Source organism: Abramis brama (assembly GCF_963993115.1).
Source record: "Abramis brama genome assembly, chromosome: 1".
Lineage (NCBI taxonomy): Eukaryota > Metazoa > Chordata > Actinopteri > Cypriniformes > Leuciscidae > Abramis > Abramis brama.
The window spans coordinates 47,233,549-47,258,070 of NC_139963.1; the positions used below are offsets into that span (position 1 = coordinate 47,233,549).

General features: G+C 38.5%; 2 protein-coding genes across 2 annotated transcripts in view; one reads left to right on the top strand and one right to left on the bottom strand.

The window, feature by feature from the left end:
• LOC311077526 (uncharacterized protein) overlaps positions 1-10,305 on the top strand; it is a 31,491-nt gene extending 21,186 nt beyond the window's left edge. Inside the window, exons 12-25 of the mRNA XM_084106063.1 lie at positions 1,641-1,777; positions 1,976-2,087; positions 3,338-3,401; positions 3,476-3,682; positions 3,963-4,108; positions 5,799-5,917; positions 6,029-6,153; positions 6,309-6,403; positions 6,795-6,931; positions 7,515-7,639; positions 7,813-7,958; positions 8,071-8,173; positions 8,760-8,902; positions 9,143-10,305. Coding sequence (XP_083962189.1) covers positions 1,641-1,777; positions 1,976-2,087; positions 3,338-3,401; positions 3,476-3,682; positions 3,963-4,108; positions 5,799-5,917; positions 6,029-6,153; positions 6,309-6,403; positions 6,795-6,931; positions 7,515-7,639; positions 7,813-7,958; positions 8,071-8,173; positions 8,760-8,902; positions 9,143-9,266 — 1,783 coding nt within the window. The 3' untranslated portion in view covers positions 9,267-10,305. The remainder of the gene's footprint in view (positions 1-1,640; positions 1,778-1,975; positions 2,088-3,337; positions 3,402-3,475; positions 3,683-3,962; positions 4,109-5,798; positions 5,918-6,028; positions 6,154-6,308; positions 6,404-6,794; positions 6,932-7,514; positions 7,640-7,812; positions 7,959-8,070; positions 8,174-8,759; positions 8,903-9,142) is intronic.
• Positions 1-24,522, bottom strand: part of LOC311079747 (zinc-binding protein A33-like) — a 270,005-nt gene that overhangs the window by 63,072 nt on the left and 182,411 nt on the right. The gene's annotated exons all lie outside the window — the stretch shown is intronic.

Here is a 24,522-nt window from a genome sequence, read left to right on the forward strand (position 1 = left end):
GAAAATTCGTTTCGCGTATCTACCCCGAAGTGACAAAATAAAATTCTGTATCAAAATTCATAAGGAAAGACCCAGTACTTTGTTTAGGCTTGGTTTGTAGGGAATTCGAAGCCTGCGCACATATATTCAAACGCACATAACTATAGAACCAATTCTTAATGCTCATGTGAACGCCATCAGCGTTTCTCACTGGTTCGCGTTTAAAGTCTGTGTAGAGAGAATGGTGTCGTCTTGGCGGCCCCTAATTTAATAACAAATGATCGTTACGACGGAAGCGAATCAATCATAACTTTATTAAAAGAACCGCTGTAAAGCCAAAACAATCTCTGTTACCTTAAATTATACGTTTATCTCTGTAAAGCTGCTTTGAAACAATCTACATTGTTAAAAGCGCTATATAAATGAAGATGACTTGACTTGACTTAAAAACGAATGTCATCTTAATGAATCCAGGCCCCAATCCACCTGAAACCATATGCACATGCACACCCAGATGCTACAACCACAGGATTTCCCCACAAAAAGACATGCAGGTTAGTTGAACTTGAGACACTAACCTTGCTTTCACACAGTTTAGTTCTGAGCGGGGTACGGTTCGCATGAATGTGAAAGCAACACGGACTCGGGTGCGCACTTGTTCAGGAAGTAAAGTAACATGCGCATGCGTTTTAGCTGATTATTGTGTATTTAGTTAAATAAAACACATTTAAGGGATGATAGTGTTGATGCTTTACCTTGGATACGAGCAAGAGTGAGCCAGCAAGTGTATTCGCACACAGCACCTGAAATCAGTGCAACAAATGAATGGAAATCCACTGTCTCCTCAAAAGAGTCAGTTTGCAAGCAGCAGAAGGCTACCTTATGCGACACACAGTAAACCCTTGTTGTTCCCTCAGCTGCACATAATAGCACCAAACTAATAAAAAACACAATATATTGACCCGTGTTCTGTTTTATATCATGCACCGTGCACGTTTGCGATGACATAAGATGCGCGCAAACGCACCAGGGTTCGATAGAATCAAGTTGAGTGTGAAACCATACCAACGCTGCGGGGGGCGCCGGGAACAATCGCGCTCTGGCTCAGACCGCAGTAAACAAGCCCAGTGTGAAAGCAGCCTAAATCAGGGGTGTCCATTCCTGGATGGCCAGAGTTTAGCTCCAACATGTCCCATAAAGTTTCTAGTGATCTTGAAGACCTTGATTACCAGGTTCAGGTGTGTTTAATTAGGCCCGGAGCTGAACTCTGCAGGATTGTGGCCCTCAAGGAGGAGGATTGGACACTTCTGCACTAAATTGGGATGCTGGAGCCTATCCCACTGAGAACCTGGGACAGGCTTTCTCCAGCATCCCTTCAACCTTACCTAGGACAAGCAGTTTGGAAATGGATGGATGGTGTTTTCCTTTTAGACTTTGACTTTTTGTACAATGTTCTTTTTGAACAATGAATGCAGTTTTTGCATCTCTCCATTGAATTTATTGGTTCATTTTTGAACATACTCTAAATAAAACAAGACCACATTATCTATCATGTCAACATTATCTTACCTTTTTATTAATGAATTTGAGTTTCTTTTTCAGCAAAATAAATAATTATTATTATCCTTAATCCTAATCCTGATGTCAATGTGCTCTTTTAGTTTTAACGTCAATCCAGAGGAAACATTTGCCGAAATGAACAAGGAAGTGGAAGAGTATTCTTATTTGGTTGTTACTCCACCACTACAACTCAAGGAGTTTGGAGTAGACCCACCACGCTTGATCCTCCTCAGTCATGGTAACTGATGTCACACACTGTTTACTAATGTATAATGTATAACGTATATAACATATATATATATATATATATATATATATATATATATATATATATAACGTATATCATTAGAAGTGTTAGAAGAACTGATAGACCACTGGTAATGGTAACTACTAATATTACTCAGCAGGGGTATTAACTAATGTTTTATTGTTACAGAAAAATACGGCATGTACAGCTATAAAGATAAAGGGGCTCAACAAAACGTTGTTGTTTTCGACCCTCTTTCTGGAGAACACATCAGAGTGAACGTAGATGAACTGGCTAATAAGTAAGTATTATTCTTTATTCATCATTTTAGTCAATCGAGCGATAGGCTCACCCCAAAATTTGAGAATTTCTTTGTCCATACAATGGAAATCAATGGTCACAAAAATGGTTTCGTTACCATTTTTTTTTATATATCTTATTTTTTGTAAGTATAAAAAAGTCACACAATTTAAAGCTGCCGTCGGCAACCCTGGAAGATTGAGTGGACTTAGCAAAAATTTTGAATGTTTACAACTCTCATGCCCCGCCCCCACTATCAACGAATACCCTCCCATCGAGTTCGTGCTCGTCAGTGCGTGTGCACCAGATTTTCTGTGAGCGCGCCCGTCTCATCAGCATCGATCGATCAACACCATGGAGTACTCGGAGAGGTATGCTGCCCTGGCTAATCTACCCATAGATTGTAATTGCTAATGTCATTTATACTCTAAATGAGCTTATTTGATTTGTTAGTGTTTTGAAAGCGAATCTTTTCCGCCATCACTCTTCGTTACTGCGCGACCTTCAGGCGTGTGCATGTGATTGTAACGTGAGCGACGGGGGAGTGGGATCTGTGGCGTGTGCACGAACTGTGATTGACAGTCAGATCTCACACCCCCCTGCGCTGATTGGACCCGATGATCCGGGAGTGGTGGATTTTTGCAAAACAAATAACACGCTCCAGGTGGAGTTAGAAGCTTGGGTTTTTTTCTAAAACCACCTTATCTATGTTGTTCTGTCAGATTATAGTGTCGATTTCACTGAATATGATCAAAAAATGTTGCCGACGGCAGCTTTAAGAACAACGAGAGTAAATTATGACAGAATTAGCATTTTAAATATCATTTTAATAATTATAATAATGACAGGGCTAATTTTTATTGTAATCTTGTTGGGGCATATTTGTTAACAGGTAATTTTGTATTAATAAAATAATTCTAAATACAGCAGCTTCCAATCAGAATCAAGTATTCCAAAAAGCTGTGTAACAAACACTTATAACAAATACTTATAATGATTTAGACATGGATTATTATATTGTAATGTTATTAATACATTGTAATGTTATTAATACATTCAATAATTTTCAACAAGGTAAAACAAAAATCTGTAAACCTTTGATATTATTATATGGTTTGGAACAATAGTATTGAACAATGCATAATCTACAAATTGTAATCCACTGTAGAAGTACTGTGCTGATGTGCATAAATGTTAATATTGTTATATAAGCTTTACAAATATCCATGTGACTGGTTTATGTCTCCCTAGACTGAGAGATGTCAGAGACGATCTAACCTTCAAAGTCACTAAGACTCCTAAAGAAGCTATTGTGGTATGTTTACTATTGTACATAAATATGTCAAAAATAAGTCGTGAAATAATGTGTGGCATTTCATTTTTGCAAAGGTACTTCTTGATTCAAGTTCCTCCATGGGTGAGGAGTGTTTTGACAAAGACTGCAAAATGACGAGAATTGAAGCCGTCAAAGAAATATTTGATTGCTTTGCCAACCGATGCATGGCTTATAATTTTGAGCAAGTAATCTGCCTTGTGAAGTTTGACTCTATAGTGAAAACTCTTCATACATTCACAGAAACAGTGGAAACCTTCAAGGTAAAGTGGTTTTAGATTTTAGTTTTTTAATTATTTGTATTATTATTGTTATTTGATAATATTATTATTATTATTATTATTATTATCATATATTTGAAATGTTGTTTAGCATAACAATACACAGGTAAGTATATATTTTTTATTTTATTCATTAAATATAAATCTACACAGGAAAGTGTCACTGTTGACACTTGTGTAATATTCTGACTAGGTGTGAAAAGCCCTTTAAAAAAAAAAAAAAAGTAAATTACATTTTAATACATAATTTCCTTGTTTTTAGGAGCATGTTCATGGACTTAAGCCATCTGGAGCCACTTTATTGTATGATGCTTTAAATCGTGGATGCAAAGAACTTAACCAAATCAGACAGAGATTTCCAGATTGCCGATGTCGCATTTTATGCCTGACAGATGGAAACGATTGCGGGTGTGTTTTCAGGAACTCTCAGATAACCAGTTTTATGTTACAAAAGATGTACTTAATCATCTGGTAACACTTTAGATACTGTTCCATCATTAATGAATAACTACACAGGAACAAATGAGTAACGCACTATTAACACTTTAGTAACTACTATTAACTAACAAGAAAGAAGGTAAATTAGCAAGTAATACCACTCAGAGGAATGTGGTACTTCACTATTACCTAATCAATAACAACTATTTTTTCATACCTCCCAGAGGACTCCATATACAGGTTCATAATTAATGTGTATAATGTATAATTAATTCTAAAGCGAGGGTCGTGGTCACCCACCAGTAATGACTCAAATATTACCAAACTCTTGGATCAGTATTCTTAACGTGAATCGCATAACTCTCTACACGGTAAAAAGTGAAGATGTGCAGTTGTTGCTTTAAAGAGGTATTTCTACTTTCTACCTATAGATTAAAATTTTGTTTTTGTGACCTATTTTTAATAAACTGTTGCTGCAAGTAAATCCTCGCTTCTCCTAACTATGTCCTTGCAACCATCGTACCAGAACGACTCGCCAAAAGATGGATCTAGCAGCAAAACCAGACCACAAGTTGATCTCAGCTGGCATCATCTGGGACGCATGGAGCAAACTGTATTAGTTTTGCAAGATGGCCATTGTATTGAAAATTATGTGGAGGAGTTCCTTTTTTATAGCCACCTCATGCCTGATAACAATTCTTTACTAAAGGACTGTTTCTGGAGCGGTCTAGATCAGGACATTAGCTTAAATTTGCCATGGGAAGACCCTAGCTGGACCCTGGCACAGTTTATTGACTGTGGCTTGGCGGCCATGATTAAATCCTCCTCCACCTAGAGTCTCCAGACAACATGGATGTCATGCCAGAGTTTCTGGCCCTCACAAACTGCTCGCAACTAAGGCGTTTTATTGGCATGTGAGATTGGCCTCCTGTTTTGCGGACACTCCCCTGATAATCAGCACGAGCAGCCTACATCCCAAGACCCATGCTCCCAAATCTGCCTGCCTCAGAGCTTCTTAGTCATGTGGCCAGAGGTAATGCCTCTTTTGTCTATCCTCGCTGTGATGGCAATATCCATCATGTATTTTTGGGCTACACGTCCTGTGTCGGCTCCAGCCCTGCCAGCTTCAGTGTGGAGGTCCCCAGTCTCGCCTGCTCCTCACTGGCTCCTCACTGATCTTCCCTTAATCTTCATTCCTTCCACCACACGGGCCTGGCTCTCCATCCCGGCTCCGCTCCACCTCCCTCCTTCACTTTAGATTTAATGATATATTATGCATTATTCACATTAATTATTAACCTATATAGTATTTCTTGGTAGTCCTCTGGAAGGTATGAAAAAAAGTAGTAGTTACTGATTAGATAGTGAACTATCTTCTTGTTAGTTAGTGTAAATAGTGCATTACTCATTAGTTCATGTGTAGTTATTAATTAATGATGTATTAAAGTGTCACCAATCATCTTACTATAGCCATATGGAGAAATGAATGGGGGAAGGTTTCAATCGAAACACATTGCAGTTCCTGTGTGTGCTACTTATTCAGTGAAATGTTGCTTAATATTGAATACACGATAATTATATAAGATGCAGTTTGAAGAGCATTCTCATGTATTTAACTAGTATAATATTTGAAGTTAAATAATATTCTTACAAAATACAGATCAATGTGTATGCCGGTTGCGACTGCAAAAAGGTTGATGGATTCAAAAATCGTTGTTGATGCTGTTCTGATCGGTGCAGTAGATAACACTGAGTTACATGGCATCAGCAATGTTACAGGTAACTTTGTTTTTATATATATTACACAATATAGGTCACTAGGCTTTTTTATACAACTGCTTAATATTGTTTTCATTGTCTAATTATTACTGCTAAATGTTTTGTTTTGAGGTGGTTGCTGTTTTAAACCTGAAACGAGTAAAGCCGCCTTGCAACTCTTTGAGATGGAAACTGTCTTGTCAATGGAGCTGAGGAAGGAAAAGAAATGCTTTGATGCATCATCAATTAACAAAGTGGTATAGTATTTTGGATAACTTATATTTCAGTCATATAGATGTTCATGTAGTTTGCTAAAATGTGTGAAAAGAATGACAATAGACTGAAAACATGATGCAAAAAAAGTACAGTTTTAAGCGTTATCCACGATTGTTTTTATTGATGTATTTGACAGGATGACCTCAACATTTTCGGGACCTGTGGTTATGATGTCCAACCAGAGGTTAAATTACCTCCACAGATACACAACAAAGTGACACTGACAAAGAAGTAAGAGCTAACGTTGAATTCAAATTTGCTTGAGCCAAATTAAAGCATGTATAGAATTTCACAGTAATTTTTGGAGAATTTAGCTTAATGTAAATTCATTGTTTTATCAGTCATAAATTAGAAATAAGTTCAAATGAAATTTTTTTTTAAAGAAATTTTTAAAGAAAATGTCCATTCAACATTGAAGGCACTAAACGTACATTACTTGATCAAAATGTTTGATGTTTTGTCTAAATGTTTTTAATTAGAAATAAGGCCAAACCATTAAACTTCAGTGCCTACTGTAATTTAGTGATTGGATTTCTTTACACTGAGTCATGAGGTACAAATAATATTGTTTAAATAATTGAAAATGTAAGTGTCTCTCACATCTATGCAAAATTTATTGCAGTGCTTTGAAAAAGAGGATCGTGGAGTCCAAGACGGGCTTCTTTTTGGAGAAGGACAAGAGGATCTTGGAAGAGCTCAAGAATCTCCACTGTGACCCTCATCCGTTCTGCACAGTGCTGCCCTCCGAGGCAGATTTGGGTAAGAAATTGGTTTAATATTAATAATAATGAATTAACTTAAAATAATGGCTTGCATTAATTCAATAATTGAATAATAATTATAAAAATATATAATTTGTATTTGTGACTTCACATAGTTCATCATGTAGTCTGATATATCAGCTTGACTAACTAACAGAATCAGATTATTCTTACTTGCAGTAATTATGTTTGCTGCAAGTTATCTGTTACACATTGCACTACTGAGAAAATGGATAAATAAAATAATAATGGCACACTGGTCTCAAACAAAGATTGGTCTCAAAACAAATAAAGATTTGACTTCACGAACACATTCTAAACCAGTGACTATTTTTCCTTACTGTATCAATATATCTAGACTTTTTCTAGACGGACTAATAAAAAAATGTGTGTGCGTGCACTCAAACGCTGTGTAAAGATAACCAATATCATTAATAAACACGGTTTGTTATTAACAAAGCAATTTAGTTTCAATGTGTCAAACAAAAAGACAATATCCAGACAGGCATCAAAATACTAGTATTCATGTACCTGCAATATGAGCTAGTGTGCTGTTAAATAATACAGGTTTTGTTCTTCAGCCTTCTGGAAGATTCTCATGAAAGGTCCGTCTGATACCCCGTATGAAGAGGGAGTCTTTGAGCTGTATTGTGAATTTGGTCCTGAATACCCAGTGAAACCACCTCTCATGAGATTCGTCACCCCTGTATCCTTTTACCCACTGATGTCCTCACAGTGCTTCATCCATACTAGATCTGGTGAACTAAAAGATTGATTTTGAGTCTTTCAGCAGTTACAGATAGGTGATATAGACATTCACCCAGTTTAAACTCCACAAAATGAGAATTTTCATTTTCCCTTAACATTTTTTTTACAAAGGTTTACCATTGCAATGTCAACAATGTGGGAAGAATCTGTCACAACATATTTGATCGAAATTACTCGGCCCACATTACCATGAGAGAGATTCTGGATGCGATATTTGGGCTCTTGATCGCTCCTGAACCAGATGATCCTCTTGACAGGTAAACGAAACATATACACTATAACAGGATTAAAGTTGTAGCTCTTTAGATTTTTCATAAAGTAGTCATGTAGTCAAAAAGTCATTATGTAAACATTATGCTATTTGTTAAGCATTTTGGCAGAAGAATTCCAGTCCAACAAACACAAATATGTGGAAGAAGCCAAGAAAAGTACAAAGATGTATGCTAATTCCTCCTTGGATGACTTGGAAAAGGTAATTTCAAAACCGCAATTCCATGAAGTTTACAAACGCCTCCTTCCTGCACTGTGTAAAAGTATTGTTGGTTTAATGTAAAAAGGTAAGTTAACCTGGTTGCCTTAAAATTGTGAGGTCATTAAAATAAAAAAATTGAGTTAATACAACAAAGGAGATTGATTTAATAAATAGAAACTCAAAATATTGTGTTATGTGAGCCAAATTAATTATCTAAGTTGATTTGACAAAAAAGAAAATGTTGAGATAAAGCATTACACTACACTACCTTTAATTTTTAAGTACAATCAACTTGGATGTTTAAGTCATTTTAAATTAAATAAACTGATTTAAAAAAAATGTTGAATCTTGTATAACATAATAAAAGTAGAAAATTACTTAACTTTGAAGCAATGTAAAAACACACTGTCATAACTTATTGCTCATATATGTTTTACAGTGTAGTAACTACTAACTCATAATTAATTTAAAAACAGCAATCAGTGCATATACAGACACGCATGCTTGATTTTCACAGTACTATCAATTTATTTTTTTTACATAAAGAGTAAGTATATTCTTAATATTTTTTTTCTTCCTTTTCTAGAAATATGTAGGTCCAGAGTTGCAGAAAAATGTCACTCCTCCTACTTTGACTTGTCCTCTGTCACACAAGTTGTTTGTTGATCCAGTGAAAACTACAGATGGGATGGTGTATGAGCGCAGTGCTATTGAGGATCATTTGAAGCAGTAAGCTAACTTAAATGTTAACGATAACATTATCTTTAAATATAAAGCAGATTATTCTGGAATATTTTTTTTTTTTCTCCCAGCATTTAAAATTATGAATTTACTAGATATAACTGATATTTTCAGTTGGACAGATCTACATTAGAAACATATTATATCAAAGTACCTCTGTGGACTATTGTGTGTGGGGGGAAAATGGATGGTTTTATTTGACATCTTTGACTTGCATTATTATTTCAGGCATGGCAGTACTGATCCACTGACGGAAGATGTGCTACAGATAGCACACTTAAAGCCAGACCTGAATACAAAGAAGGCTGTGAAGGAATATCGCATGGCACAGATTAAGGAAACGCCCGTTTAGGATTTTTCATTCAGATGTACCATTATGATAATCTTGCAAATTATGAGAGCAGTTTGATTTGTTATTATCCCTGCTTTGGACCCTTTGTTCTCAAGTTTTCAAAATAGGGGGCTTACTTTATCTTAATATGTAAGATTTTACACTTTTTATTTCAGCAATATGTTATAACATGTCTGTAATTCAACATGTTGATTTTGGTTTGATGTTGGTTTGTGTGCTTTAATCTGTTCATGACTCACTGTCAGTTGTCTGTGAATTACAAATCAATAAAAGTAATATTAAAGCTGTGGGCAATTTTATATTAACATAATCAGGTTTTTCTATGCCAGTATTAGAATGTAGTTAATACAATCTCTGCACACCCACAAAGAATAACTAAAAATATTGCCTGCATGGGCAAATATTGTGTGGTATGAAGCTTATAGGGTTTTGCCACTATTATTACTCTAAAAATGCTGGGTTGTTTCAACCCAAATTTGGGTCAAATATGGACAAACAATACATTTAAAACAAGTTTAAAAAAAAAATAACTCACTTGCTAGGTTTGTCCATTTTTGACCCAAATTTGGGTTGAAACAACCCAGTATATTTTAGTGTATAGTAAATGCCCACATCTTATAGAAAGCTGTTTCAACATTTAATCCTTAAAACTAGTATCTATTTTCATTCTACTAGTACTTATTTTTTAGATACTAGTATATATACCATTACGGACAATTTAAACAACTTGAAGTTGTTAAAAATACAAAACAATACAATACTTCCCTGAAGTAAGGTGATGGCGTCCCATCGATGAATCTACTATCACTACCTCAATCACACTTTGATGTTCTGCTGTTTTCTTTTAAGCCTAGAATCTGTTTCTCAGCTGCGCAGCATATACCTGACACGACTCCCATGTTGCTCTTTGTAGAAATGAAGTTTTATTCACGGCCGGGAGATCACTGGCCAAAACAACCAAGTGAGTCTCCTGAATAGAAAGATACATGTACATTTATATCATACAGTTGAGTAAAAATCAATATCACTCAAGTCTTCTTCACTGTGATTTGTTCTGGTGATTGGTTTGTAATGATCTGAGCTAGTCATATGACTGTTAGTTCTACTGTGTTAAGCACTTTTTTGTTAAAGAGATAGTTTGCCCAAAAATTCTGTCATCATTTAAATTCTGTCATCACTCTCAATTTGTTTCAAACCTGTATGAATTTCTTTTTTCTGCTGAACACAAAAGAAGATATTTTGAAAAATGTCGTTAACCAAACAGTTGAATGGACCACATTGACTTCCATCATATTTTTTTTCCTACTATGGAAGTCAATGGGGTCCATCAACTGTTTGGTTAACGACATTTTTCAAAATATCTTCTTTTGTGTTCAGCAGAAAAAAGAAACTCATACAGGTTTGAAACAACTTGAGGGTGAGTAAATGATGACAGAATTGTCATTTTTGGGCCAACTATCCCTTTAAGTGTATATAGCTTTTGACCTGAGTGTCCGTTTCTCTGTGCATTTAATGTTGAAAATACCCATAAAATATTTCTATCACAAAACCAAACCCAAGCACTCCATACTCCACACTCCAGACATCGGTGTTAAAGAAATCCCATCCCTTCCTCTGGTTTGATGCTGTAGTTACTCCAAGTCTCCAGCATCGACTCTCTTTAACCTCCACATCCCAGCTGTGTGTTACTGAGTTAAAACCCTCTGAACCCAGAACACACAAATACTCATCAGGGGCCTGTTTCAATAAGGAGGTTCAACCAACTCGGAGTTAAAACTTGAACTCTGAGTTTTCGGTTTCAGAACAGCTGAAATTAGTTAGTTCAATCAACTCTGAGTTGACTGACTCTGAGTTAAGCGCGTGCACCACAACTATGAAAAGCCATTATCAATGGCGATATTATGAGTCACCATGGCAACAGCACAAGACAAAAAGAGATCTTCATATTTCTTCACATTTTAATTACTGTTATACAGTGATGGGTGTAATTAATTACCAAGTAATCTAAATACTGTAATTTAATTAAAGGGATTACTCTTAATTCTTCTGTAATTTAAAGTTAAATCTGATGTAATTGTATTAGACTATAGAACAATTCTGTATAGGCTATTTAACATACATTTTTAAAAGTTATATTTTTAATGTAACCTTCTCCCTCTACACACTTTGGTCAATTCAAGAATACATGCAATTGTATATTGTTTATTTGAAAGCATTAAAAGTGCTGTTTCTTGTCTCTCCTTGTATGGTTCAAGTGGTTGAGGTTTATATGGTATTTAGTAGTAATAAGTAGACCAATAATTTCTAAAGATAGTCATTATTACATTAATCTAATTACACTGTTGAAGATGTCATTTGTAGTTAGTAATACAAGTAACTTACCCAACTGTTATAATATCAGAGGTGAAACTGGAAGAAGAGTATGTTATTCAACCTAATTTTAATTTTCATGTAGGTGCAATCCTGCAGGCATTAAAAGAGCATGGCAGCAGCTGAAATTTAAATATAAAAGCATAATTCAGTCAAGTAAGGCTTGAGCATATCATGGGTGTAGGCTACCTGACTTTACAAACATGTGACATATTAAATAACTAAAGCATCCAGTGTCTAGCAGTGCAGCAGCATTTTTGGCTGAGGGAATTCCTGGATGGACTTCAGAGCCAGTCCCAAAGATCCAAGGACCTTCATAAAATGTAAGAGGTTTACATATGTGTTATTTTTTATATAGGCTATTTTTGATATTTCCATTTATTTTACTTTGGGTTAGGATTTTTGTTGGTCCCAACCGATTCTGATGGTAATATCTGTCTTTTGGAGCCTCCTGTCCCAACAGAACCCCAGGCAGTTGTAAGTAGCCACTCAATACACCAGAAATTATGACAAATATAAAGTGTACTCAACCAAATGCTCATCACATGGGGATAAAGAGTTTCTGCTGCCACAGAGAGGCCTACAGAAGTAATGTTAACATTATGTGTCTACACATCAAACAATCTACACATTCACATTTTTTCACATTTTTATGTGGAGTAGCCTATAGAATCTAAGTTTAAATCTAAGTATAAATGGGTATTCTTATCTCTCCCTCCGCCCCCAGAGTGTGGAAGAACAGCAGGAGGAGGGTCCATCAACTTCTGTTGCACAGATGAACACAGTTCAGTGATTTCCAGTAAATGCCACAGTTTAATTCTGTAGAATTTGTTTAGAACTACATTATGTAACTCTAATCTACTACTGTATTTTCAGTTGCCAGTTAAGGAGTTATATAGACTTAGCAAAAAAAAAAAAAAAGCAATATTTTATTTATTAATAAAAGATTAATTTTATTAATAAAAATGTACTGAAAGAATGAATGAGGTGTTTAAACACCACTTCCTCTGGACCAAAAAGGGGAGGAGACCGAAAGAAACTCTGGGTTTACTGAAGAAAACCTGCTCCCGACCAGGTTAGGTTCACAGAGTAAGTTACCATGGTAACTGACTCTGAGTATAAGTTACCTCTCTTTCTGAAACGGGCTTGACTTACTCTGCTTTCTCAGGTTTAACATACCTCCCATTCTGAAACAGAAAACTCAGAGTTTCCCTCATTTCAGGGTTAACATACTCAGAGTTTTCACTTAACCTCCTTTCTGAAACAGGCCCCAGATCTCTCTGGATTATCAGGAAGAAGTTGTTTGATCCCACTGTTTCTCACACTGGTCAGATCATCAGACAGGATGAGACGTGGATTTGCAGTGTTTGGATCCAGAATCACAGGAGCTGATGAGACACAATCAACAGATGCTTTTATTCTGATCTTCATATAATGATCAAGAGTGAACCGAACACAGATTATTATGAATTATGATACCTGTCCTATTGATCAAACACATCAGACATTTTCCCCTGATCACTGTCATTGTTTTTAGTGTCACACTCATTTTAATTATCAGTGTTTAATGGCATCAGCGACAAACACAGTGTCTCATCAAGTGAAACTGATAAACTGGAAAAGTTAAAATCACAATCAAACAATTAGAGCTAGCGAGATGAAAATTATAATAAAAAATCTGATCATGTTCATTAAACTGGGTCTCAATGTGTGTATTTTTTTTTAAAATACTTTGTTTTTGTCTGATGTGTTTGACTTCGTAATGAATAATCAGTGATTTTAAAATGTAATGTGAGTAACTGAAGCAGGTTCTTCTGGTAAACACATGGTTTGGGCCATTTTAGTCTAGGGGCTTAATCTCTGTCTGGGAAACTGCCCACTGTCTAAACGGTAAGGCGCATTACTATCATACTACAGTTCTGGTAAATCTTTAGGCAAATGTTGCATACCAAGGTTTTTGCACACTGCAGTACAAGTGAACCAAGTGGCATCAATAAGTTTGCAAGAGTGTCAATTTGCGATGAGACTGTGTCTGGAAAACACAGCAATTGACATTATGATGTGTATATCACGAGGGCTTGCAATCCCAATGATTTTAATACATTAAATAGCTTAAATGTGGCTACGCGGATATGCGACCAAGGTGTGTACCCCTTCTTTTTTACAGTCTTGCCATGTTCTGCCGATAGAGGGTTTTGGTTTTCACTGCACGTCATCGCGAAGTCGGCCATTTTGGAGGCACTGAACGTAAACAATTCCACTGAACTAAACGGACTCGCAAATTTGGCTGATTATTGCTGCTGAAAATGGTTGAGTTTTGGACTGTACCAATCGGTCGCACCGGGAAAAAACATTTTGAGTTCTTTAGACTGTCAGAAGTTAAAGAGAAGAGTGCAAAAAACTGATGAAAGAAGGCATTTGTGGTTGAGACAGCAGCAGCCATGTTATGAAGCGTTGACTAATGGCTAAAATGTTGACGTAGTTAAAGATAGTTTTGCGGTTTGATATTCTGTAAGTTATTCTTTTGGCTATTGTCCCGCCATGCGGTGTCGTAGACATGCAATATCTAATTTCGTTATTCATGATTTGCGAATTCGTGTGATGCGGTCCTCCGGTCCGAAATGCGTGTATTTTGTTTTTTGTTTTTTTATACTGACTTTTATTTTTAAATTGCATATATCTCCAAAAGTCCACAGTTCAGTTTTGGTCAGTTAACCCTTCCCTGGGTGTTTAAATGAACCATTCTGATCTGTGAAAGGTTCCAAGGTTCAGTTTGGGACAGGTTCCACAGTTCAGTTTTGGTCAGTTAACCCTTCCCTGAGGGTTTACATTAACCATTCTTAATTTGTGAAAGGTTCCACAGTTCAGTTTTGGTCAGTTAACCCTTCCCTGAGGGTTTACATTAACCATTCTTAATTTGTGAAAGGTTCCACAGTTCAGTTTTGGTCAGTTAACCCTTCCCTGAGTGTTTAAATTAACCATTCAGATCTGTGAAAGGTTCCACAGTTCAGTTTTGGTCAGTTAACCCTTCCCTGAGTGTTTAAGGGTGTTTTTTCAATTAGGGGCACTTTTAGGCGTGTGAAGTTGAATAAAAAATACTTGTTCAAAAGTCACGTAACACAGTCTCATAAGTTTAAATAATTTGCCTAGTTTTAAGGTCTGTAAGAGGACAAACTTAGATTACAAGAGAAATTGTTAATATTTTACATTTTTTTCCGACCTGCAATGAACAAATGTCATTTCCACCACATCTCTATACAGCTGTTATTTAAAAACAGAATAACTTATGCCACTCAAGAATTGTCTAAGATCATTTTTGTAACTAGTTTTATCAGTTTTTCCACAATGTACAATAATACATTTGTCAATGAGATAAATTAACTGCCCTAGGGACCAAATGGTGAACTGTACACCTGTCACACTCTGAAATTTAATATTGGTTTGGGCAATAGCTTATTAGAAAATAAATAACTTGAATTTTTATATTAAGTAGAGCATGATCTCGTAAATTGTGGATACATTTTTAATGTGTGATGAGAACTTTTTAAATGTTTTTAAAAAATGTGTGTGGTGATGGAAATGACAGGGTGGTGGTGGAAATGACAATGAATTAACGTGAATGTAGAGAAACAGTAATATTTAGAGAAATATTTATTTGAAAAACTATTAAACTCCTCACACTCAGTAAACTCAATTCACAAAGTCAATCTGATCTTGCAATCTATATCAATTGTACTTTGTAATCATAAATGTCATTTCCACCACATGCTGTCATTTCCACCACAGAGGGCAGTGTGGTGGAAATGACTGTGGTGGAAATGACATTTCTGTAGTTTTTTGTGAAAAAATGGAAGATGGCTTCACTGATTAGCTTTGAATTAATACTTAGCATTTCATGTATGTAAAATACTCTTATTTAACTTAATTTTTTTTAACTTCTTAAAAACACCCTTGAAGGTACAGCATGTTTGGAAATGACGTAGAATAAATATATTAACTGATCAAGCAATATTTAGCCTACCTTGATTTTTCTTATTTTGTTCTTGATGAAAATTTAAAATTGCCTCTGTCCAACATGTGCTCTGATGTCTCTGAGTCTAAACATTTCCATAGAAACCACCTAAACAATCTTTCACACAAACTTTTTAAAGGGACATTAGTGTTGTGGTGGAAATGACACCAATACTGTGCGACAGCTATATTTTGTATAAAAAGTAATATTGATGGTGGTCTCACATTAAATACTATAATGTATTTTAATTATTTTACTAGTGCTTAATTTAGGTATATTAATAGTTACCAGATTAGTCATACTTTTAAACTGTATTTTCATCATTGAAGTTAAAAAGTCTGGGTGTGCGACAAGGATAAAACAGTGACTTTGACACCTATAAGGAGGTTGAAAAGTATGAAAAAATCATAATAGAAAAGTAGTAATAAGTTTTTAAGGAGGTTTTGTTAGTTTTAAAAAGAAAGAGGATTTTGTCCAAAATTGTATGTATTTTTAAAAATATGACCAAATTACATAAAAGTGCCCATAGTCTAAGAATCACCCTTAAATTAACCATTCAGATTTGTGAAAGGTTCCACAGTTCAGTTTGGGTCAGTTAACCCTTCCCTGAGGGTTTACATCAACCATTCAGATTTGTGAAGGGTTCCACATATCAGTTTTAGTCAGTTAACCCTTTCATGAGTGTTTAAATTAACCATTCAGATTTGTGAAAGGTTCCACAGTTCAGTTTGGGTCAGTTAACCCTTCCCTGAGGGTTTAAATTAACCATTCAGATCCGTGGAAGGTTCCACAGTTCAGTTTTGGTCAGTTAACCCTTCCCTGAGGGTTTAAATTAACCATTCAGATTTGTGGAAGGTTCCAGAGTTCAGTTTTGGTCAGTTAACCCTTCCCTGAGTGTTTAAATTAACCATTCAGATTTGTGAAAGGTTCCACAGTTCAGTTTTGGTCAGTTAACCCTTCCCTGAGGGTTTAAATTAACCATTCAGATCTGTGAAAGGTTCCACAGTTCAGTTTTGGTCAGTTAACCCTTCCCTGAGTGTTTAAATTAACCATTCAGATATGTGGAAGGTTCCACAGTTCAGTTTTGGAATTTACTGACAACTTTACTCAACTGCACTAGTTCTCTTCCGCAGTCGGTGATGCAGGGAGTCTTGTGATTGGTTTTCAAGCCAGCCAATCAGAATTTAGCAGTCTCATCTCTGATTGGCTGGAATTATGGCATTTTGTAACGCTGGGTTGTGTTGAGCAAGCGAGCCGTCTGCGCTTAGAGAACGCTCACGGCTGGTATGAAAGGAGCAAGAAAGTGAAACTTTGCACACGCGAAAGAGAACGTCCGCGCACATCCAAATACTTATTTTAAATGCAAAATTGATTTTCGTTCGCTCGCAATATTTTCTTATCTGTGAGACGAACATTTCTCCGCAAAACTCAGTTCACGCGCGTGCGAAATGCCCTTTTGCACGCTCAAAATGTGATCTTGCGCGCGCAGAATTCTGACCGAAATCTCACCCCATACACTTTAGACATAACCGACTTTTTTTATCTAAACCTTGTGTGTATTTAACAGTATAAACACAATAAGACTCGAAAGATAACTTAGTCCAGTATCCAGCCCACATAGCAACATTGTGTCGGCCCAGATCCGGCCCACATCTGGCACACGTGGAAAGATGATCTGGCCCACATGCAGCGTGGATCTACGGCACTTGAGTGGGCCACTACTGTTTGCCAGATCTGGGCCACAAGCAGGCCATAGCAATGCCACATGTCAGCCAAGAGCAAAGAAATAAACCAGAACTGGACCTTATCTGAGCCACAAAGTCTGTGTATATTAAATATGGAGTCATCTCAGCCTTAATAAGCCTGTTAACAAGCAGAATCACTGAAGGAAAGAAGAGAACAGAAAAAGAGGCGAGCAGAAACACAAGAACTACAACTGACTTCAGACACAGTCTTAGATGAAATCAACTGAAGAGAAAAGAAGACATTAAATCTGTGAAGATCTCAGCAGAGGAGGATTAAACAACTCCACAAACAGCATTACCAGCTTCACTTATTACTAACCAGACTGACTTTATTTATATCAGATGTCTACAGAAGTTTTTATTGAGAATTAACAGAGTTTAACTCTAATGTGTTTCATTTGAAGTCACCATAACAGTGATGAGTGCTTCCATTAGTTGAGCTCTTAACTCTTCTTATATCTTTCGTCTTTTTTGGCTGCTGTGACAGTGTGTTTGTCAAACACATTTGCAGCAGCAAAGAAAGCTAAAGTGAAATGAGATCAGGTGATGATGGTTGCCTGTTAATGGATTTATATTCATCATGAAATAACCTGTTTCACTGATGTCTTTGAAACCTAAAAATGATGTTGTTCAACTAATATATTCACATTACATACATCCATAACATCTGCAGCCACGTGAGATCCAGCAATATTATAACAATCAGTTAACAAATATGAGCATGAAGCATTACAGTTTGATGACAAACACAGACATCAATAATCAACATATGAATCTCAACAATGGTGACAATCAAAAGTACCTTGCTGCAATGCATGCTGGGTACCAGCATAGTACAAAACTCCCAGCATGCACTGCAACATGAATAAGTTATGCAGCTGAATTGTCCTATAATTTTGTTTGATTCTAAATATTTGCTTTTATTTTTTTGCTGTTGTTTTTGTAGTGACATTTAGTAGCTTTTCAGTGATGTTCTGAATTAATCTATTTAAAAAAAAAAATATTGTCACCCTTGTTGAGATTCATGTGCTGATTTTTGATATCTCTGTGTGTCACCATTGCCTCATATTTCGTGCTCATGTTTGTTAAAATCTTCTAACTGATTGTTATAATATTGCTGGACCTCACGCTGCATTAACACAGGGTTTGTGATGAGAATATATTAATGGTACAACACAATTGCTAGATTCCAAAGACATCAGTGAAACAGGTTATTTCATGATGATAATAAAACCATCAACAGGTAACCATCATCACCTGGACTCATTTCACTTTAGCTTTCTTTGCTGCTGCAAATGTGGTTGACAAACACACTGTCACAGCAGCCAAAGAAGACAAAAGATAGAAGAAGAGTTAAGAGCCCAACTAATGGAAGCACTCATCACTGTTATGGTGACTTCAAATTAAACACATTTGAGTTAAACCTCTGTTAATTCTCAATAATAACTTTTGTAGACGTCTGACAGAAATAAAGTCAGTCTGGTTAGTAATAAGTGAAGCTGGTAATGCTGTTTGTGGAGTTGTTTAATCCTCCTCTGCTGAGATCTTCACAGATTTAATGTCTTCTTTTCTCTTCAGTTGATTTCATCGAAGACTGTGTCTGAAGTCAGTTGTAGTTCTTGTGTTTCTGCTCGTCTCTTTTCTGTTCTCTTCTTTATTTCAGTGATTCTTTTTGTTAACTTATTAAGGCTGAGATGACTTCATATTTAATATATACAGACTTTGTGGCTCAGATAAGGTCCAGTTCTGGTTTATTTCTTTGCCCTTGGCTGACATGTGGCATTGCTATGGCCTGCTTGTGGCCCAGATCTGGCAAACAGTAGTGGCCCACTCAAGTGCCGTAGATCCACGCTGCATGTGGGCCAGATCATCTTTCCACGTGTGCCAGATGTGGGCCGGATCTGGGCCGACACAATGTTGCTATGTGGGAGGCGCTGGTAGACAGGCTTTTAGTGCATGTGAGCTTCACATGTACGCGCTGAGGAACGCACACGTTAGAACCTATTTTTTACAGTCTGGTTAGAACACGTTAAAATTTAAACTATAGCCCGTCAATTTGCGCGTCCGTGTTTGTGTGAGAGAGAGAGCTCACGCAGCACTGATACAATGGTAGGCTACGTTTTAATCTAAGTAACAGTCGCGGGGCTGAAGCCAACTTGATGTTTTGAATGCTCAGAGCACGTTATAAAACGTATTCTTAAAATACACATTTCTGTTTTAATAAATGCTCATAGTAAATCATAGCATACTGCCTAAAACATAGGTACAAAAATAATCAGTGATACATTTGCGACCCATTAAAAATTAGGGTCGCAATGGCATTTCAAAAGGTCGCATATGCGACCATTTTGGTCGCAGTGTAGTTCCCTGATTAAGCAGCATGTGAGTGCACTTTGTTGTTTATTGTTGTGATTGTTTGTGAATAACCACTATTGTATATCCTTACATGAGCGTCACACCGATTTAAGGGTGTATTAAGCTATCATCTGATATTCAACTTACTGTTTACTCACCTGTTACGCTGTACCGATCCATTCTGCAAATTAAAGCATTTAAACTTACCATCTTGCCTGCTTCGTCTATACGAAACCTGACACACGCACACATATTATGTCTAAATAACGAGATATTATGTTGAAATAACATTATTAATAATAAATCTTTTAGAATATTTGATTGAATGCTGAATGTTGCGCTTTTTCAATTTAATAAAATTAAAACTTTAATTGTGATAATTAAAATAATTGAATATTAAATATTTAGTGGCCAAGTTTTGCTCATTTATTAATAGTAGCCTATAGCCTATAATATGCCTAAGTAGGTCATATTAAGACAAGGCCTATATTAAGTTATTTTAGCTGTTATGAGAAAAATAAATCTAACGAAATCTAAAATCTAAATCTAATAAATCTAAAAATGTTCTAACGCCAATTTAACATGCCAGAATAAAACCTGATTTTTGAACAATACGTAACATCACTCGGCCTGGTGTGCCAAAACACTAAATTTTAAACTTCAATATTTAATTCAAAACAATCTCAAACTTGTGACATTTTTTTTTTTAAAGCAGTAGCCTATATACATTAAGGGCATTGAAACTAGGATCTAGGATCTTAACTAAAACGCGCTCCGCGTAATCTCTCAAAAATTATTTCTGTAGGCTATATGGTAAGGCTATAGGCCTACCCCATGTATTTTTTTTTTTTTTTACAGGACTGCTTTTGAAATCACTATAAATTACTATGCAATTATATCGCTCACGACAGAGAAGCTCTCTTCATTTATCTAATTCCTCAATAGAATAGTAAAAATATTCAGCGTCATTGCTCCTAATGTCGTCTCTATTTTTAACTTTTGATTATATTTTTTCAGTTCTAAAATTGATTCTATCTTTGGTTATATTCTGTTGTAGCCTATAGGCCTATTTATATATATAAAAAATGCCTATTAGGCTTAGGGTTTCATATTTAACCCACTTACATTTTAAAATACGGCAATTGCTGCTGTTTTGCACAATGTCCCTTTGCGCCACCTGGCGGTCATTTCGCGAACGACTTTGAAATGCGGCTCGTTTATTTCTGCCGCGGTAATTTCGCCACGGTGGCTGGTGCGGCAGTAATAGGCATTCTGGTTGCGTACCATCTGTTGGTGCCCTTTAACCCTTTCGCACGTACAATCACACCGGTGTGATCAGTCTTGGCTGGTTCCTGGAGTGTACAATCACACCGGTGTGATCAGTCTTGGCTGGTTCCTAGAGTGTACGATCACACTGGTGTGATTAGAACGGTCAGTGCATCACATGATCAACTGCTAAATTCAAATGTGCTTTTGCGTGTTGGCTGGCGCTGAGCCAGAGACAGGCACGCTCAGAGCTGTCATATATCACAACTTTTCAGTGTTTACAACCACATAATGTTTCAAATGGGTTTGATGCGTTTTGTGGTCTGTGCTAACTCGCGTATACGATCCTGTGCTATCGTGTCTCTGGACCGGAGCAGACTGTGTGTGCGCCTGTACACATGTATGCATTCTTTTACAGAGCAGACTCATGCCAAACTCGCATGCCTATAGTATGGAGTCAGACTAAACACGTAATACGGATGCGCATGACGTCACCATTTTCACAGATTCGTGCTTTGGTTGTTTACACAGAAACTATAATAGCCTCGCTTTTTTTAAAAAAACTTGCACTTTGAAACCATTTTCTAAAGATTGCGTTTTCAGGTCCCCAAAACACTGTTGTCGTGTATATGAACAACAAAAACGCATACAAAATGTTCTGTTTTTAGTTGAAAGCGGTGTTGTGTAAATGGACGACGCCCCTTCGTTTCTTCCATCGGTGAGAAGAGAAGACGCCAGTGACCCCGATATGGCGCTGACATCTTGGGACTGCGCAGTAGCGATCTCGGGACCTTCTCGGGACCTGAGTCTGTGCAGTAGTGATCTCGGGACCTGAGTCTGCGCAGTAGTGATCTCGGGATCTGAGTCTGCGCAGTAGTGATCTCGGGACCTGAGTCTGTGCAGTAGCGATCTCGGGACCTGAGTCTGCGCAGTAGTGATCTCGGGATCTGAGTCTGTGCAGTAGTGATCTCGGGACCTTCTCGGGACGTGAGTCTGTGCAGTAGCAATCTCGGGACCTGAGTCTGCGCAGTAGTGATCTCGGGACCTTCTCGGGACCTGAGTCTGTGCAGTAGCGATCTCGGGACCTTAGTCTGTGCAGTAGCAATCTCGGGACCTGAGTCTGCGCAGTAGCGATCTCAGGACCTGAGTCTGCGCAGTAGTGATCTCGGGATCTGAGTCTGCGCAGTAGTGATCTCGGGACCTGAGTCTGTGCAGTAGCGATCTCGGGACCTGAGTCTGCGCAGTAGTGATCTCGGGATCTGAGTCTGTGCAGTAGCGATCTCAGGACCTGAGTCTGCGCAGTAGTGATCTCGGGATCTGAGTCTGCGCAGTAGTGATCTCGGGACCTTCTCGGGACCTGAGTCTGTGCAGTAGCGATCTCGGGACCTGAGTCTTTTCAGTAGCAATCTCGGGACCTGAGTCTGCGCAGTAGCGATCTCGGGACCTGAGTTTGAGCAGTAGCGATCTCGGGACCTGAGTCTGCGCAGTAGCGATCTCGGGACCTGAGTCTGCACAGTAGTGATCTCGGGACCTTCTCGGGACCTGAGTCTGAGCAGTAGCGATCTCGGGACCTGAGTCTGCGCAGTAGCGATCTCGGGATCTGAGTCTGCGCAGTAGTGATCTGGGACCTTCTCGGGACCTGAGTCTGTGCAGTAGCGATCTCGGGACCTGAGTCTGTGCAGTAGCAATCTCTTGACCTGAGTCTGCGCAGTAGCGATCTCGGGACCTGAGTCTGCGCAGTAGTGATCTCGGGATCTGAGTCTGCGCAGTAGTGATCTCGGGACCTTCTCGGGACCTGAGTCTGTGCAGTAGCAATCTCGGGACCTGAGTCTGTGCAGTAGCAATCTCGGGACCTTAGTCTGCGCAGTAGCGATCTCGGGACCTGAGTTTGAGCAGTAGCGATCTCGGGACCTGAGTCTGCGCAGTAGTGATCTCGGGACCTTCTCGGGACCTGAGTCTGCGCAGTAGCGATCTCGGGACCTGAGTCTGCGCAGTAGCGATCTCGGGACCTTCTCGGGACCTGAGTCTGTGCAGTAGCGATCTCGGGACCTGAGTCTGCGCAGTAGTGATCTCGGGATCTGAGTCTGTGCAGTAGTGATCTCGGGACCTTCTCGGGACCTGAGTCTGTGCAGTAGCGATCTCGGGACCTGAGTCTGCGCAGTAGTGATCTCGGGACCTTCTCGGGACCTGAGTCTGTGCAGTAGCGATCTCGGGACCTGAGTCTGCGCAGTAGTGATCTCGGGACCTGAGTCTGTGCAGTAGCAATCTCGGGACCTGAGTCTGAGCAGTAGCGTTCTCGGGACCTGAGTCTGCGCAGTAGCGTTCTCGGGACCTGAGTCTGCGCAGTAGCGATCTCGGGACCTGAGTCTGCGCAGTAGCGATCTCGGGATCTGAGTCTGCGCAGTAGTGATCTTGGGACCATCTCGGGACCTGAGTCTGTGCAGTAGCGATCTCGGGACCTGAGTCTGTGCAGTAGCGATCTCGGGACCTGAGTCTGCGCAGTAGCGTTCTCGGGACCTGAGTCTGCGCAGTAGCGATCTCGGGACCTGAGTCTGAGCAGTAGCGATCTCGGGACCTGAGTCTGCGCAGTAGCGATCTCGGGACCTGAGTCTGCGCAGTAGCGATCTCGGGACCTGAGTCTGCGCAGTAGCGATCTCGGGACCTGAGTCTGCGCAGTAGCGATCTCGGGACCTGAGTCTGCGCAGTAGCGATCTCGGGACCTGAGTCTGAGCAGTAGCGATCTCGGGACCTGAGTCTGCGCAGTAGCGATCTCGGGACCTGAGTCTGCGCAGTAGCGATCTCGGGACCTGAGTCTGCGCAGTAGCGATCTCGGGACCTGAGTCTGCGCAGTAGCGATCTCGGGACCTTCTCGGGACCTGAGTCTGCGCAGTAGCGATCTCGGGATCTGAGTCTGTGCAGTAGTGATCTCGGGACCTTCTCGGGACCTGAGTCTGTGCAGTAGCGATCTCGGGACCTTCTCGGGACCTGAGTCTGTGCAGTAGCGATCTCGGGACCTTCTCGGGACCTGAGTCTGCGCAGTAGCAATCTCGGGACCTGAGTCTGCGCAGTACCGATCTCGGGACCTGAGTCTGCGCAGTAGCGTTCTCGGGACCTGAGGCTGCGCAGTAGCGATATCGGGACCTGAGTCTGAGCAGTAGCGATCTCGGGACCTGAGTCTGCGCAGTAGCGATCTTGGGACCTGCCAATTTACTTTATAAACTAATATTTATAATGTGAGCATTTTATTATTGTGAACATTTCATTTGAGTCCACAAAAAAAGTTTGTCCCTCAGGTTGTGTTCGGGTCATTTTGACCCAGAGAAAATGTTCTTTTTCACGAAAATACTAGTTAATGTTATCGCATTGGACTAAAACTTAGTGAATTTATTCACAAAGAGTTTAACTTCTTCTCAAATCTTTTGTGACAATTTTCATGCTTTTTTATAGGGGGTTTTGTCACCTTGTTACACTTTTTGTGTTCCCGGTGAAAAATGACCTTTTTCTTTGT